Source organism: Lepidothrix coronata, unplaced genomic scaffold (assembly GCF_001604755.1).
Source record: "Lepidothrix coronata isolate B3197 unplaced genomic scaffold, Lepidothrix_coronata-1.0 Scaffold274, whole genome shotgun sequence".
Lineage (NCBI taxonomy): Eukaryota > Metazoa > Chordata > Aves > Passeriformes > Pipridae > Lepidothrix > Lepidothrix coronata.
Genome location: NW_016690454.1, coordinates 594,657 through 609,319, shown reverse-complemented (window position 1 = coordinate 609,319; position 14,663 = coordinate 594,657). Strand labels below are relative to the sequence as shown.

Below are 14,663 nucleotides of genomic sequence, written 5' to 3'. Positions count from 1 at the left end.
GGTGCTTGAGGGGTGTTGTTTTGTTCTTCCATCCTGCTAAGACAGATTTTCCAAATTTATAATTATTTAAAAAAAAAGAATTTTGGTAGATATATCTCCTTGTTCTCTTCAAGTGCAAACTAATTTTGGGTATCTTGTTTCACTACCTTTCACTGAAATAAAACTTTATCAGTATTAAAACTGTGTGTTCAAACTTAAATCAACTTCCATAATTTTTGCATGTAAACATCAACATATATATCCTGTTATTAATTTAAAATTCATTGTTTAAAATTCATCATACAATTGCTCACTCAGTGTTACTATTTTTCCTCTTTCTTTATTGTTACAAAACAGTGCTCTATTTGGCATTATAAAATAATATGAAGTGAAGATGCATCTTTTAAAATAGAAAATTTAAAATGTCAAATATTTAAATTAAAAGAGTTGGAAAGTACCTTACTTTAAGAGTTTCGAATAAATACTTAATATTAAAGAAAACGGAAAGAGGATTAAAGTACATAAATTTCACTTTTTACAACATCATATCCTGTCTCATGTCTAAATTCCTTTGTTCTAGGAAGAGCAAAGTATGTTAGCAATGGAAGAGGAAGGGACTGTTCAGTTACCACTAGAAGGACATTACAGGTAAAATATACCTTTCCTCTTTTAGGTGAGTTGCAATTAAACAAATAAAATCAACATGCCACAATGTTTATTCTTAATGCTTACTCAATGTCAGGAGGATGTTTGTCTGGTACAGATAGGTGAACTGAACTATATACTGCAGCATTTAACAAGCTCAGCCCTTTTCTAGTTTTTCCACATGATCTCACAGTCCCTAGGAAAAGGACATACTAATTGAAATTTTCCATAGGGCAGGACTGCAGGATCAGACTGTTCACAATGAACTTTGGCTTCTGACACACAGAGTACAAAAGGAAGATGTAGACCGTGTCAAACCGTTCAACCTGGTGCTAGCAGGGAGCTAGGACAGGTTTTGAACACACAGCAGAAAAACTAGGTTCTTACAGTATTACATTTTAAAACATTCTAATTAAGACACTATCTGTATAAAATAATGAAGAAATCAAGAGCTGTCCAGGGTAGGTAAGACATAATGCAGAGTTTACTCAGCTTAAAAAGCATGAAAATCTATGTTATAGATGGTAATAATACATGTGACCAGCCTATAAGGAATTAATATAATTTACAGTTTTGAGAAAGAAATTCTTAATAAAGATTTGAAATATCTGGTGACACATCAATGAACTTTGAATTCATAGGAACACTGTCTCACTGTGGGCTCCTCTTTTATATTTTAACACAAAATTACCCTAATGTCTCCTAATGTAAATCAGTGTCTTGTGTCTGAAAAATCCCAGTCTATTCCTTTTGATTCATCATGCTACTAATGGTCTGGTTTTTTTCTTCTTTTGTCCATACCTTTTTGTTCTAATTTATATTAGTAGTATGTAGCTTAATTTATCTTGTGGTGTGATCTATATTGATCTATAGTGTGTTTATGTTGGTAGAGCTACCTGGATAATATCTGACTCTCTGTACTGTAAGGTTTACAGTCTTATAGCTAAAAAGAAGAGTCAAGACATTGGTTGTTAAAAGTGATTCCCCAAAACACAACAGCACATTTACTGAGGGCTTAATGAATGTCACGCTCTATGTAAACCATGAAGTCAGGAATAATGTACCCTTAACACATTTAAGATTTTTTATTCTTCAGTGTATAAATACTTATTTGGAGCAGACCAGGTAAAGCAGAGGGCATAATGGCTGGAAAGTGCTGCTGAAAGCTACTGATCAGTTTAATTGGGGCATTTTTATTAAATCTCTTAAATATTTTATTTTTGTCAGGGCTTTTGATTGCTTTTAAAATTGTTTTAAGAGTGGGTGGAGTTTCAGATCATAAGTACTTTGAAAACTGTTAGAAACTCTTGGGATTCATATTTAGTCCAGCTATGCTGCTGGCGTGCTGTGAGATCTTGGGCAATATTTAATTTACACTTCATTTTTCTCTTGTCCATTAGTTGGGAGTGACACTATGTTTTATTGATGTTACTGTGATTAATTGCCATTGGAGGAGAAAAATACTAAAAAAGTGCTGAGATGTTCTAAGAAAATATATAAGTAATTGTTCAGGACTTTTGAAGTTTAACAAAATTCTTTAACTTACATTGCACTTAATTATTGTCATCACTATCAATTTTCAAGAGCTTTTTATAGAGTTAATAGGTAGCAAAGATTGCTGATTAGTGATTGTTTTATTGTGTATTTACTTTTGTTCTTGTCTAGAGATGACCCATCTGTGATAAACATTTCTGACGAAATGGCAAAAACTGCTGTGTGGAAGACATTGTTGATATCGTCAGAGAATGCAAAAGATAAGGAGTCAAGCTTTCCTTCTAAAAGGTCTTAATTTTTTTACTTATATATTATACTTGCATTATACTTTATATATTGGTGTCAAACCAATATTAGAATATTTTGCTAGGGATTAGAAAGATTTCTGGCATCTTGCAGTTTTATTTCTTATGTCCAGTCATAATAGTCTGAGCTCAAAATGCAAATTCCCTATTTATTAAAAAAAATAGATTACAGATATTTGCATGGTACTCAGTTATGCTCCAGTGGAAAATGAAGTTGAGCATGTTTGATGCTTGTGTAATGAACCACCGGCCTCCACCTGGATATTGCACAACAGCTGTTGTGTCTGTTCTGCTTGCTTTTGTTCTTTCCTCTTGACAAAGAAGTGATCATCACCACCCTGGAAATAGCTGTATGAAGAACCCATTACTCTGAATGCAATCTAATAATATTCGGAGTGAAAATAATTTTAAGATTGCATCACTTCATTTTTCTGCCTACTTCAGTCGTACTCAAAACAGTTAAATAATTTTAAAGTTTAGTCCAGCCAAATGTAAAATGAAGCCACAATGTTTTATCTTTGCTGCAGAGTTACTACAGGAATGAGAAAATATTAAATTCAAGCACAGTGTGATTTTCAAGAGTTTTTCCTCTGACTCCATAAATTTAAAATTTAACTATTTTCTATTTAATTGTTTCGTATCACACTTCTGTCATAAGCTCCCCTTCCTAATCACTCTAGAAGCTGATTTCCCAAAGGTAAGACCCTGTCCCCAACCTTTTCCTTCTTTGTGTCTTCCAGTTCAAAATGGTGTCACCTAGGAACCCAAATGACTTGACTTTGTGTAGTTTTTGGGGAGACAGAATGAAATTTCAAATGGGAATGTAAAATGTCTTCATTAAAAGCCCCAAATATTAAAACTTGAAATTTAATATATATAAAAACAGTAACTTTAGATGTAGTGTATTTAAATGTTAAATTGAATTTATTCCTAGATAATCTTTTTTAAAATACAAAATTATATTCTGCCCATTTCTAAATGTACTTTTCAAAAGAAGCTCCATGTTTGAAACAGCTAGTGATTGTTTTATGGTGAAAAAATGCAGTAATGATGAAAAAATTTGTAGTGATACACATTTTTTAATTTTGTCACCCCAAAATGGCATTTCAGTGTTGTTTATTTCCCTAAACAGCATAAACAAGACTGAACAGTTGATGACCAGGGAAGCTTCATTTCAGAAACCCATGGAGTGGCCCACTAATGTGATCATTTTGATGATATTTCACTGACAGTAAAAATAACAGTATAGTTCTGATTTCCCTTCTACCCTACACGTGTCACAGTGAAATCAGTGTGGTGCATGGAAGAAGGATGTACTGGAGGATTTTCTTACCTTAAGTGCCTCTGCTGTCCAGGCTATAATAGCCTGGAGAAAGTAAAGAACCTGATGGGGTACATTCACACCCCCTGGGTATGTAGGAGTTGCAATTTTTCTGGTGGATATTGCTTTCTTTGATGGTAGGATAGATTATGTAAACATGTACTGGTTTTACCTGAAATTTTCAAAAACTCTCTGAGCATCCAAATAGACTGTGGCTACAGACAACATTGGTAAGAGATGATATGGCCTTTCCACTGCAGTACAATAGAAACTAATTCTCTAATGAGCTCGTTTTCAATCTGTTCTTGTATCTTTGCTCATGAAATCAAAGACTCAGGAGAAAAGATTTTTATGATTTTAGGTATGACTGTTCTCTTGTAAAGGAACAGCCTTAAAAACTTCTGAAATCCTGCATTTTCATGTGCTCTACCTTGTCTCAGATTCGCACACGGGAGTAGATTCAAAAAACTTTAAATCTGGAAGTCTTGCTTTCTGATAAGGACAAAACCATAGACAACTTTAACCTTAAATCATATTAGCGATAGAACTACAGAAACATTATAAACCATAATGCATGTATAATTGCATGAATTTATAATTAAATTCTAGGTAATTACTGAGAAGAAAGAAAGCTTGGAATGGTAGCAGTTGTAAAGATGATTTTTGCAAATGATCAAGATCAGCAGTATTAGATTACACAATTCCCTCAGTGAAGGGTATCTAACAATAGGGGGGAGAAAAATCATGTTTTGAAAAAAATTTTCCTGATGCCTTTCAAAGTTCAACGACGAAGTGTTTAGTACTCCCTTTCCTACTGTCAGGTCTGCTTTCTTATACTAATATCCCAAAATATTTTTAAATGGGGATAATTAAATTATGATATTGTACTATGATTTCATGTAATGCTTTTTATGCATGGCATAGTCCAATTAACAACATAGGGTGATTTCTGGAATACTTAAAATCTAGAAGTTCTTGTAGTAATTAAATGCGGAGTTGACTTGGCCAATTATAAATTATGATCATCTACAAAGAGAGATTTTAGGCAGGAAGGATTTATACAAATTACTTCCCAGCCTGATACATGGATAATTTCTATCATAAGATCTGCCCCTAGCCCCTAGCATAGTGTGTCTGACAGTTTTTACATCCCAGGCTCCTAACAGTTTTTTAGTGTCTAAAGAGGGGACTTACATGAGATTCAGTCAACTCTTGCCTAACAATAGAGACACATGAACTTTACAACTTTCCAACCTTAATTTTTCACTATTAAAATTCCTAGGGACCTAAAAGTCTGCCTTTGAGCCTGTCTTTGTAGAATTGAACACCAAGGCACCTTTCTGAAACACAGCCCTCTCTGATACATGTAATTAAATATTCCACTGTCTTTGGTTATAATATTAAGCCCTTCAGATAGCAATTTCAAAGGATATGCAGAAGATCTGACCATGTATAGAAGGCAGACTTAGTTGGTCTTTTAAAGTATTGGAGAAAGAGACATCTGTTGCTTTGTAGATGGTATGAGTTCCCTTTTCTACTTGAAGATATGCAAATCCTACATCTTCTCAAACCTTCCTGCTGAGGCATGTTAGACTACTCCCTTGGTAGGAAGGAAGAGAGCTCTAACTCCCTTTCAGATCCACCAGTTAAATATTTTACTGGTAAAAGACTGGTCTTGTCCCTTTTTTTTTTTCCAAATTTCTCAAGGCATTAAAGCCCCACATCTGCAGGAGATGCTCAGAGATGTGAATCCTAAATAGAAAGAAGACTTTCCTGGTATCACAGAGGCACCTAAAACGTGGAAATATTATACACTGTAAGGCACACAACACCTCAGTGTTTGCTTTTATTAAGCACAGGTAACTCCCTGCCTGCTGTACTGCTGCACCTTAAATTCACCCACCCCTGGAATTTGTTTGCATACCCTTTGTGTGCAGAAAGTGTAACATACCCAATTCTATCACTGCTCTACAGAAGGTGACAGATTTGGCAGTTGAAGTGGCAGAAGTTGGTATTCTTTAGCTATTTCCATTAACACCTCTGGAAGCTGCCATAGGCATAGAAGTAAGCTTTGGCTGAACTGAATTGTATCCTTAAAGCAATTTTTATGTGAAGAAAAATGTCAGATGATTGTAAAAATGTGCATGAATTGCCTTAAGAATTTGAGAATTGATCTTGCTTTCTTTAAGCCTTGTGTAACTCAGCCTATTTCTCATTCATTCTAGTTAAGGAATTATTCCCATGAAACCTGGTAGGTTATGTGCTTGCTACAGGTTTGTTCTCAAAAGCATCTGGGGGTTTTTTTAGATACCCTGCCACTCTTTGTTGAAGGCTTGGTTTGCCTGTGTTGTGGAAGCCCCTTTGCATTTTCATAGTGTGATTGAGACTCATTGCAAGAACATGACTTTTTATTTATTTACACTGTTGTAAATTAGAACCCTCTTCACCAAAAAAACTCAAACCCAAAACATTTGCTTTGTACATATATTGCTTTCTGTAGGCAAATCAACAGTGTTTTAACCGGGGAAAAAAAAAAAGCTGAATCCAAATTTGAACTCTGGTTTAGAGTTCTGAGCAATATGGCTTTTGTGTGATCTTTCAGGCTTTTTTTTTTTTTAAAGTTATTTCTTTATAATGTATACATGAAGAAGTATGTATTAAACTCCAGATGGGGAATACTGTCTTGCCTCACCCTCCCCAGCCTTCTTCTGCTCTCCCCAATCAAGACCGAAAGCCAAATATTAGTTGGAAATTGGCTTGCACTGCTCTAGTTCAGAAACATTCCTTCTAAATGTACATTGAGCAACAGAATACATTTTAAAGACAAGAAATACTTATTGTGACCTCTTGTTTGTGCCATTTAAGAATGTGCTGGTATTGTCTGAGAACTGTACCATTACCATTATTTAGTAAATTAACAGTTGTATTTGCCAAAAAAGAAAAAAAAAGTGGCTATCTTTGCTTGCATGCTGGCTGACTTGTCTCTGTACATCTTAATTTCTCTACCTCCCTTGTCACTAAAATGCTGGCTGATGTCTTCTGCACCATTTAGCACAGAAATTTTCACTTGCTTTCCCAGTTTGTGCCATGCAGCATGAAAAATAAAATATCTGTGTAATGTTGGTTTTCGGTTAGATCATTAATATACATAAGATAGTGCTACTATAACTCTTTCCCCCCTCCCCTTCTTTTCCTAGTGCTGAAATCAGAAAAGAGAAGAAAGCTGACTCAGGGAAAGGTGTTGACCGGGAGACTTGTCTATGACTTGTTCTTCAAGTAATTTTTTTACAAACGAATGACAGGAGTGCCACAACCACTAAATAGAAATGATTTACCTTGTAACTTTTGTCTTTCATCTCAAACTAGCACAGGTAATGTAGTGCAATATTTGTCTCATTTCACCTTGTCTACCTTGTCTAGTATCTGTGTAAATGTCTGCAGTAGCCAATGCAAAAAATCTTTGTGTTCATTGCTGATATTGGCCATTTATCAGTATTCGTATCAGAACTGTAACAAGCAAATTTTCTTTTAAATCCAACTTCCCTGTTAATAGGTTTGTACTGTATTTTGCTACTTTTTCTGTGTGAGAAAACTTAATAATCTTCATTCAGGATGAACTTGAAAACCCTAGTTACAATTTTTTTAAAACATCACCTAACTCTAGTAAATAATTTCAGGAGACCCAAACTGACAAGCAAACATTAAGAAGTTTATAAAATAACAACTGATCTGACCTTATGAACAAAAAACTAACAAGGACACTACTTTCCTCCTTAAACTGTCCTTTTGAAGTCATGGATTACTCTTGCAATGAGGATTGCAGGGTTCAGATTCTGTATTTGGGAAGTATTCCTTGATTTAATACAGTGTATTTAATATTAAAATTTGTATGTAACTGGAACATAGTCCTATATAAATATATATATATATATAAAAAAATATATATTGAAACATTTTCTCACCTTAGTCGAAAAACACCCTTTGATGTGAAACATGGGTACAGTATTTCTTAAAATGCAATCTGTGATGACAATATCTTGTATTGTATGAATGTTGCCATGGTAGGCCAAACAAATGCATTTTATCATTAATGAATCCATTATTTTATAATAGGAAAAATTTTGTACAAACTATACAAACTATACCCCACATGCAGTTATATCACCTGCCCAATAATCTTCCTCTTTACTGCCTAAAATTCAACTACATAAAGGGCATATTTATACTGTCTTCTAACAACTGTAAACCTCTTAGTTTCAGAGATTGTGTATAATACTTAAATGGGTATCCTGCTGTTGTTTTGTTACAGCTCTTCATTATTCCATCAAGTACGTATTGATTAAAAGATAAAAACAACATTGCAAAGTAAAATGCGGCTTTAAAACTATTACAAAGACATTTTTCATAATGGAATTTGTTACTGCCTGATCCTTTAAGCTGTTCTTTTGTGTAAAAGACTGCAAGATTAGGTATTGAATGAATAGAGATGTGGAGCTAAAGTTTTACTGTGTTATTTGGAATTCACTGATTTTTAAATTTTTTAAGGTAAATTTTTAAATTATTAAAATGAAGGCTAAATCTCATTATTATGCTATTACTTTGAATTCTAAAAATAAGAATTGTATTATTGCAATCTTTGTAATAATTCATCCACAGGGCTCTAACATTCACCAGCTTTCCAAAATACTAATCTTTCTATACACCTCATCTGAGCAATTTTTCCCATCCACATTTAAAGTATTCTAATGTTTTTGTGTATGTGAGGGTGTATGTTTTACTATTTTAGCCATAAATAATTGCATTTTGCTGCAAACTTAATAGGGTCACTGTTCTAAATTTACCTTAACATTATTAAAGCCCGTTAAAAGCCATTTTTATGAAGAAAAAAAATATCTAGTGGACACAAAGAAGGATTTACATTTAATTCAATGTTTGTATTTGTAAATTTAGGAAAAAATGCTGACGCATTAAGGTTAAATGCTTTGTTTTGTGTACTTGATGATAAATTGTAAGATTCCAGTTGTTTTAAGGTTAGTATAGGAGCTCAATACTGGTTTGTCCTGAAAGCAGCCTGATGGTGTTTTAACATGTTGCTGACTTTGTTACAGATAATGTGTACAATCAAAATGTATTAGCTTCACTTGACCAACTCTTAGAATATTAAGAAGTCAGTGTATTCAATGGCATTCTGTATTTCTGTTCAGTATTTCAGAGAGGTTTTATTTTAAAACACTCTGGTTTTGCGTGAATTTAAATGCTATTCCAATGTTAATCTTAACATTCTGACATCACACACAATATAAAGCAGATGTAGTGCTATATTTACTTCTAATTTCATATTCCTGGTCAAAATTACTCAATTTCTTGGATGTAATTTATTACAAAAGCTTATGTGTACATGTGAATAGACTATTGTGTTTTTCACAATTAAGATATGTTATGTGATAATAAATATTTATCCTAACTTATTTTCAATTTTATTTTTACACTGCAAGACCCAAAACAGGTTTGCATTATCATATGGTATTTGAAATGTCTACCTGACATTTTGCTTCACAAATTAATGAATGCTAGAGCCCAGTATTGCTCCATTTCACTGAAACAGGCAACACTGCCACTGTTGGCTCACTGGGTGTATTTGATGGTGACTTGCTCTGACTCTAACAGTAAGTGTGACATCGGGGATAGCACACAGCTGCCCTGTTGGAGGAAAAGAATGGGAATTTACTAGTCATGAGTTGGTCCCCCTTGCTCCTGAGAGAGATGATGCAGACCACGCAGGAGTGGTTGGGTCTTTTTAGAATTTAATAGGTAAGGTCATACAACTGAAAATTCCTCAGTGCTTCCGCTCTTCTCAGGACCCTAAACTTCTGGTACTGAAAAACTTTTAGGCCTTAAAGCCCAGTATTATTTACAGTATTGATTACATTTTACTTAAATCCCTTTGAGTTTCTTCACCAATTTTTAAACCAAAGACTATAAGCCTTCCAGCCTAAGAATGGTAACAGTCACACCTCAGGTTTCAGCTACTTCTGTTAGGATTTTATACTAAGTGTATTACAATAAACTTAAGTATCCCTTTCACAAAGGAAAAAAAGTACAGAGCAAGAAGAAGATTGGTAGCTGCCTAATTAACTTTTTTAGGCACAAGTGGCACTGTTTTAGGCACAAGTGATTTCTGGCTTTGTACCATAATGGAATGAGCTGACTCTGTTTTGTGGCCTCAGTTTTAGGTATTTATCCATGCTCATGCAGTTCAAGCAAGTTCTCAGTTCCCTGAGGCAGCTCTGTTATCCTAGTGCTTGCATAATTTTTGGAGCTGAGGGAGTTCTACCAGAATGAAAAATTAGACACTGAATTGATGTTTATTAGGACACTTATTACAGCAATAAAACCTTTTTTTGTTTGTTTTAAAAGTTGCATCATTCTCTATCAGCAGGATATAAGTTGCTTTCCAGACAAAGAAATTTAAGATAATTAGCATTGTATTTTGTTATGGCTTGTAGATAAGACAGTTAAAGAGTAATAAGAGTACAGAAGAGCTTCCCAGCGAGATGCTAGCATCATTAAGGTACGTCAGATGCAAAGAATTGCATCTTTACTTAGTGAAAGACTTACCCAGACCATATAATTTCTAGTTATTTTTTTTAAAAATCCTTCTCTGATTACACTAATACTTGCAGTTATTTAATGAGAGCCTAGTTAAAGTAGTTTTTTGGATTACAGAAATACGGTTTTTGTCTTTATGACACTGTGAGTGATAATATTAAAATAAATCCCAACTATTACCCTTGTGTACACAAGCCATCTTTAAATTCATAATGATAATCTTTTTTTATAACCTGTGTATTGCTGTGATCTACCTTATACTGATTTATGTTTCTTTCCCTTGAGTCAAAAGAATGAGAGATGTGATATTATAACCTCTTGGAGACAACTGACAGCCTGTACTCCTACAGAACTTTAATAGTGGTGCCAGTCTATATTAGAACCACTCCTGCCTTGAACCCAAGATGGTATTTGTAAAACCCAGCTAGCTCCAATGTGTTTCAAAAAAAACCCCAACACCTTATTTTGTGGGTCAAGTGATTGGTGGTTTGTTTGTGAAAAAAACCCCCTTATTTTGTACCTCAGCCTCCTTTCTCTTTTATCATTTAAGGATAAGCTGCACGAAGTGTCTTAACATTCTCCCCCACGCTTTAGCTGTCTGCATGAGTACTTTTACGTTCACACCTAATGCCACTAATAACCCACAATACAGATATAATCACATGCTGGCATGTAATATCAAGAAGTTAAGTGTTAGATAATCATGTCACACTCCATTACATGATACCATTACACAAAAGCAGAAGCTTCACTGTAAGTCTTCCTTAAAATTAATGGGGATTTTTGTAAAAACTCTACGAGGTTTTTTTTCTAAAGCAATATTTTCAATTATATGGACTACACCTTCTTTAATGACTTAATGTCTTTATTATTTTAAAGCAGAACAATTTTTAGTACAAGTGGGTTGCATCTTTTCTAGCTGTGTGAAATTGAGAAAAGTAATCTTATCCTCAGATGGAGAAGCCTACCGGGTATGCTGGAGATAACGCAGACATTTGCTGGTAGGCTGTAAGGAAAAGCAGGTTTGCCAAAGAGCATGTTCACAGAAGAGTGATGGTCCAGCCCTTGCTTTAAGTGACTACTATTTTTCATTGTAATGTTTTATGTTTGAGTGTAAGGAACAGATCCTATTCATCAGTAAATAAGAAACTTCTACATTAGATTTCCCAGGGAAGATTCTACTAGAGCAGATTCCCACAGTAGCAGCCTTTTTTACTATAAAAATAAGAAAAAATCACAATTCTATATAATAATAGCAAACAGAGAAATGCAGTGACATTGGTTTGAGTAGGTATCATTCAAAATGTTTGATGAAAGCTGGATACATGCTTTCCTTGCAAGACTTCTACAATTGTAATCCAAGAGATTGCAGAGAAGACAGTAATTTAAGGAACAGCAGTAAAAACAGCCTTTCATTCTGCACAGAAAATATTAACATCACAGTATTCCTGATGATGATTCTAAAATAATAATTATCAAGCCTTACAGAATTCCTTCAAAATTTTTTGTCAGTGTTTTCACAGAAATGATCCCAGGGTACATCTCACTTTTGATGGAAACATCTTTACTTATATTCTGCAACTGATTTCCATGTTGGTTCCTCTCTGGCATTTTTATCATTCATTACCATAATACACAAACTGCATGACTTCTCATTTAGACTGAAATGTCAAAAACTAATAAAAAACTCAAGGAAGTACCATGCTTCCTAGAAGTCTGCAACATCATTCTGGTGATGCTAAGACCTGATTAATCAATAAAAATGCAGTAGTTGCTTGGCAACAGAAATCATAAAGATATGCATTTCATTGTGTACACTGGTATCCCAAGAGCTAACTTTTATCTCATCTTGATTTATACTGGCTCAGAGTACATGATCTACAGTTTTTTTCTGGAGAAGTACCATCACTAACAAGCAAAATGCTGGTTCTAGGGCAGCAAGAAACACTGCTTTATGAAGTGGCTCATGTGGGTATAAATATGCTTATGTGCTTGACCGGAGATGGCATGGTCTTTGTCAGTATACCACTGTGTGAAAGAGAAATACAGAGAGTGTTAGTTGTAGCTACATCTAAACGATATAAATCAAACATGATAGACATAATAACGTGTGCAGCCATTTCAAATTATCCCAGCATGAGGCCTTCAACATGGAGGCAAAGACATGAAGGGGTAGGAAGCTGCTATGACACTTCTGTCCTGGCTTTGTGTGTGGGATATACTACGTATTTATGCCGAAGGCATAAAAGAACACGTGGCTCGTCCACATGGAGAGTAGATGCAGCTGTTTTGTTAAGAGGGGTGTCTCACCTCTTCCCCTGTCTGCCCTGCAAGTTTGGCTGAAGGACTGGTCCACTTGGCTTCTTTCTATACTTCATCCTTTTTAGCACTGCTCCCAGTGGTTGGGAGAATGTAGGAAAGGAAGAGCTTACACCTTAGTCTGAGATCTTCCATGGACAGTATAAGAAGGGGAAAATAACTGCTTGTCTTACAAGATCAGTGAACCCCAAACATGATGGACAGGTTATTACGGACTTAGCTGAAGCTAACATTTCCTTCTATCTGTAAGGTAATATTCATTGCACTTGGGTATATGCAAAGATTTGGACTGGCTGTTTGTCTGAGAACACAAAAAGTTTAACAAAATGAAAGATTAGGTAAACAGGGTCAAATATGAAAAAGAGTTGCTTAAGAGTTTTTCTTATGCAGAAATACATAGGTGCTCTATGTACAGATTTCAGTTACTGAACGTGAAATGCAAGTATGTGAACTTTCATTTAAGATGGCAGTGAATTTATACCTAACCACAGGGAGCTCATGCTATTATTCTCATAATACAAACTCATTTGTATAATGATAAATAAAACGGGACTATACCATTGCCTGAAAATCCACTTCGGCATCAACAAGAGCTTTGGAAATCTGTGCTGCTTGCTGAAAGTGAACATTATCTGAAAAGTGGAAGAGGAAAAAGGTAAACAAAAAATTGCTTCTGTAATACTCTGGGGGAAAAGCAAAGCAATGAACACTCTAGACTCCCCATCACTGCTGACTGAAACACAGATTAGTTGCAAAAAGCAGTATTATTTTATTGACATAAATGTAACAGCCTTGCCCCTTCATGCTTTTGTTTTGTCAGTAGTAGAATTGCGAACCTGTCTGTAATACTAGAATGTCTAATTAACTGCAACTCACCATCTGCTGTTCCATGAATAAGGAGATATTCAACTTCTTTGAATTTTTCAGCTCTGGCCATTACTGTTGAATTCTGAAATTAAATTAAAAAAAAAGAAAAAAGGTGCTATTTATTAGAAGATGACTTGCTACCAACTGACTTTGCTTCCTGCTGACACAGTCTGGGGTCCTTCAGATAAAGCCTGCTTTCCCCTCTCCGAACCATCAAGTAGCGTGGTCACACATCCAACAGCAGCGTGCTTACACTCAAATCATTCTACACCCATCTGCAATTATTACCAGGGTTATGGCTGCAAAGTAACAGGCAGTTCCAGAGGGGAAGAGTTTTGCGAGCGAGGTACACATTTAATGCGTTGCTAACATGTTGTTAGCCTGCAGCACACCGCTTGCCATAGGTTTCCTGTGTGACTGCAGACAAGTTAAAAAAAATGTTGCCATGGCAACAGTGCACCCTATGATAGCAGGGAGTAGATCCTGCAGAGGCTACACACGTTATCTTCCCCACTGAAATTTATACTACTTTACCTGCAGGGAAGGCAACAGAGCAAATAGTTCCTCAGACTCAAGTAAAATTGGGTTGTTTAAAGAAGTTTAAAATAATGCTCTCTCCAAATAAGAAATACCTGAAGGAAAAACACACTAACCAAATCTCTAAATAGAACTCAAGCTACATTTTGGGAATGGAAGCACAACACAGTGATGAAAAGATGAAATAATCAGCAACTAAGATTAATGAAAGAATTTAAAACACAGTAACATGTTCCCTAAAACACACTAGCTCCAACTTGCTACTGTGACTAAAGAATGAAGACAGTAAAGATTGCAAATAAGATCTTTAATTTGGGCAAGGAAAGGAAATACCATAGTGCTTTGCCACAAGAAGGGAAAGAAGAAAAGAGACAAGAGAGACAAGACTTTTCAGGCTTGATAAAACAACCAGCTACTCTGGCAAGAAAAAATATAGTAAAAATTAGCAGCAGAAGAATGTAGTGGGTTGTTTTTTTTCTTCCCCACCTTGTACTAAGGCTGTATCCTTGCACAAGGATTTGCATTTAATACCCGCAAAAAGTCAAATACATTATCTTGCCAAGACACAGAAGTGTTCTAATTTCCTT

The 14,663-nt window shown here is 35.0% G+C and overlaps 2 protein-coding genes across 15 annotated transcripts in view; one reads left to right on the top strand and one right to left on the bottom strand.

Annotated features, from left to right (window-relative positions):
* SLC4A10 (solute carrier family 4 member 10) overlaps positions 1-9,210 on the top strand; it is a 153,157-nt gene extending 143,947 nt beyond the window's left edge. For 5 of the 10 annotated variants that reach the window (XM_017836284.1, XM_017836287.1, XM_017836283.1 and 2 more), the window contains 3 exons: positions 560-627; positions 2,290-2,406; positions 6,942-9,210. In XM_017836284.1, the coding sequence (XP_017691773.1) occupies positions 560-627; positions 2,290-2,406; positions 6,942-7,008 (252 nt within the window). In that variant the 3' untranslated portion in view covers positions 7,009-9,210. Of the gene's footprint in view, positions 1-559; positions 628-2,289; positions 2,414-3,081; positions 3,121-5,969; positions 5,996-6,941 lie in introns of those variants that run through there. The other 5 variants (XM_017836290.1, XM_017836288.1, XR_001878295.1 and 2 more) reach the window with 4 other exon arrangements.
* The window catches only part of DPP4 (dipeptidyl peptidase 4), an 80,855-nt gene that overhangs the window by 28,681 nt on the left and 37,511 nt on the right, over positions 1-14,663 (bottom strand). The window contains exons 24-26 of one of the 5 annotated variants that reach the window (XR_001878296.1): positions 13,549-13,621; positions 13,231-13,304; positions 11,510-12,381 (exon numbers count right to left, since the gene is read on the bottom strand). Coding sequence is in view for 3 of the 5 variants with exons in the window: in XM_017836291.1 (XP_017691780.1) it covers positions 12,283-12,381; positions 13,231-13,304; positions 13,549-13,621 (246 nt within the window). In the remaining 2 variants the exon portion in view is untranslated. Of the gene's footprint in view, positions 1-10,113; positions 12,382-13,230; positions 13,305-13,548; positions 13,622-14,663 lie in introns of those variants that run through there. The other 4 variants (XR_001878297.1, XM_017836291.1, XM_017836294.1 and 1 more) reach the window with 4 other exon arrangements.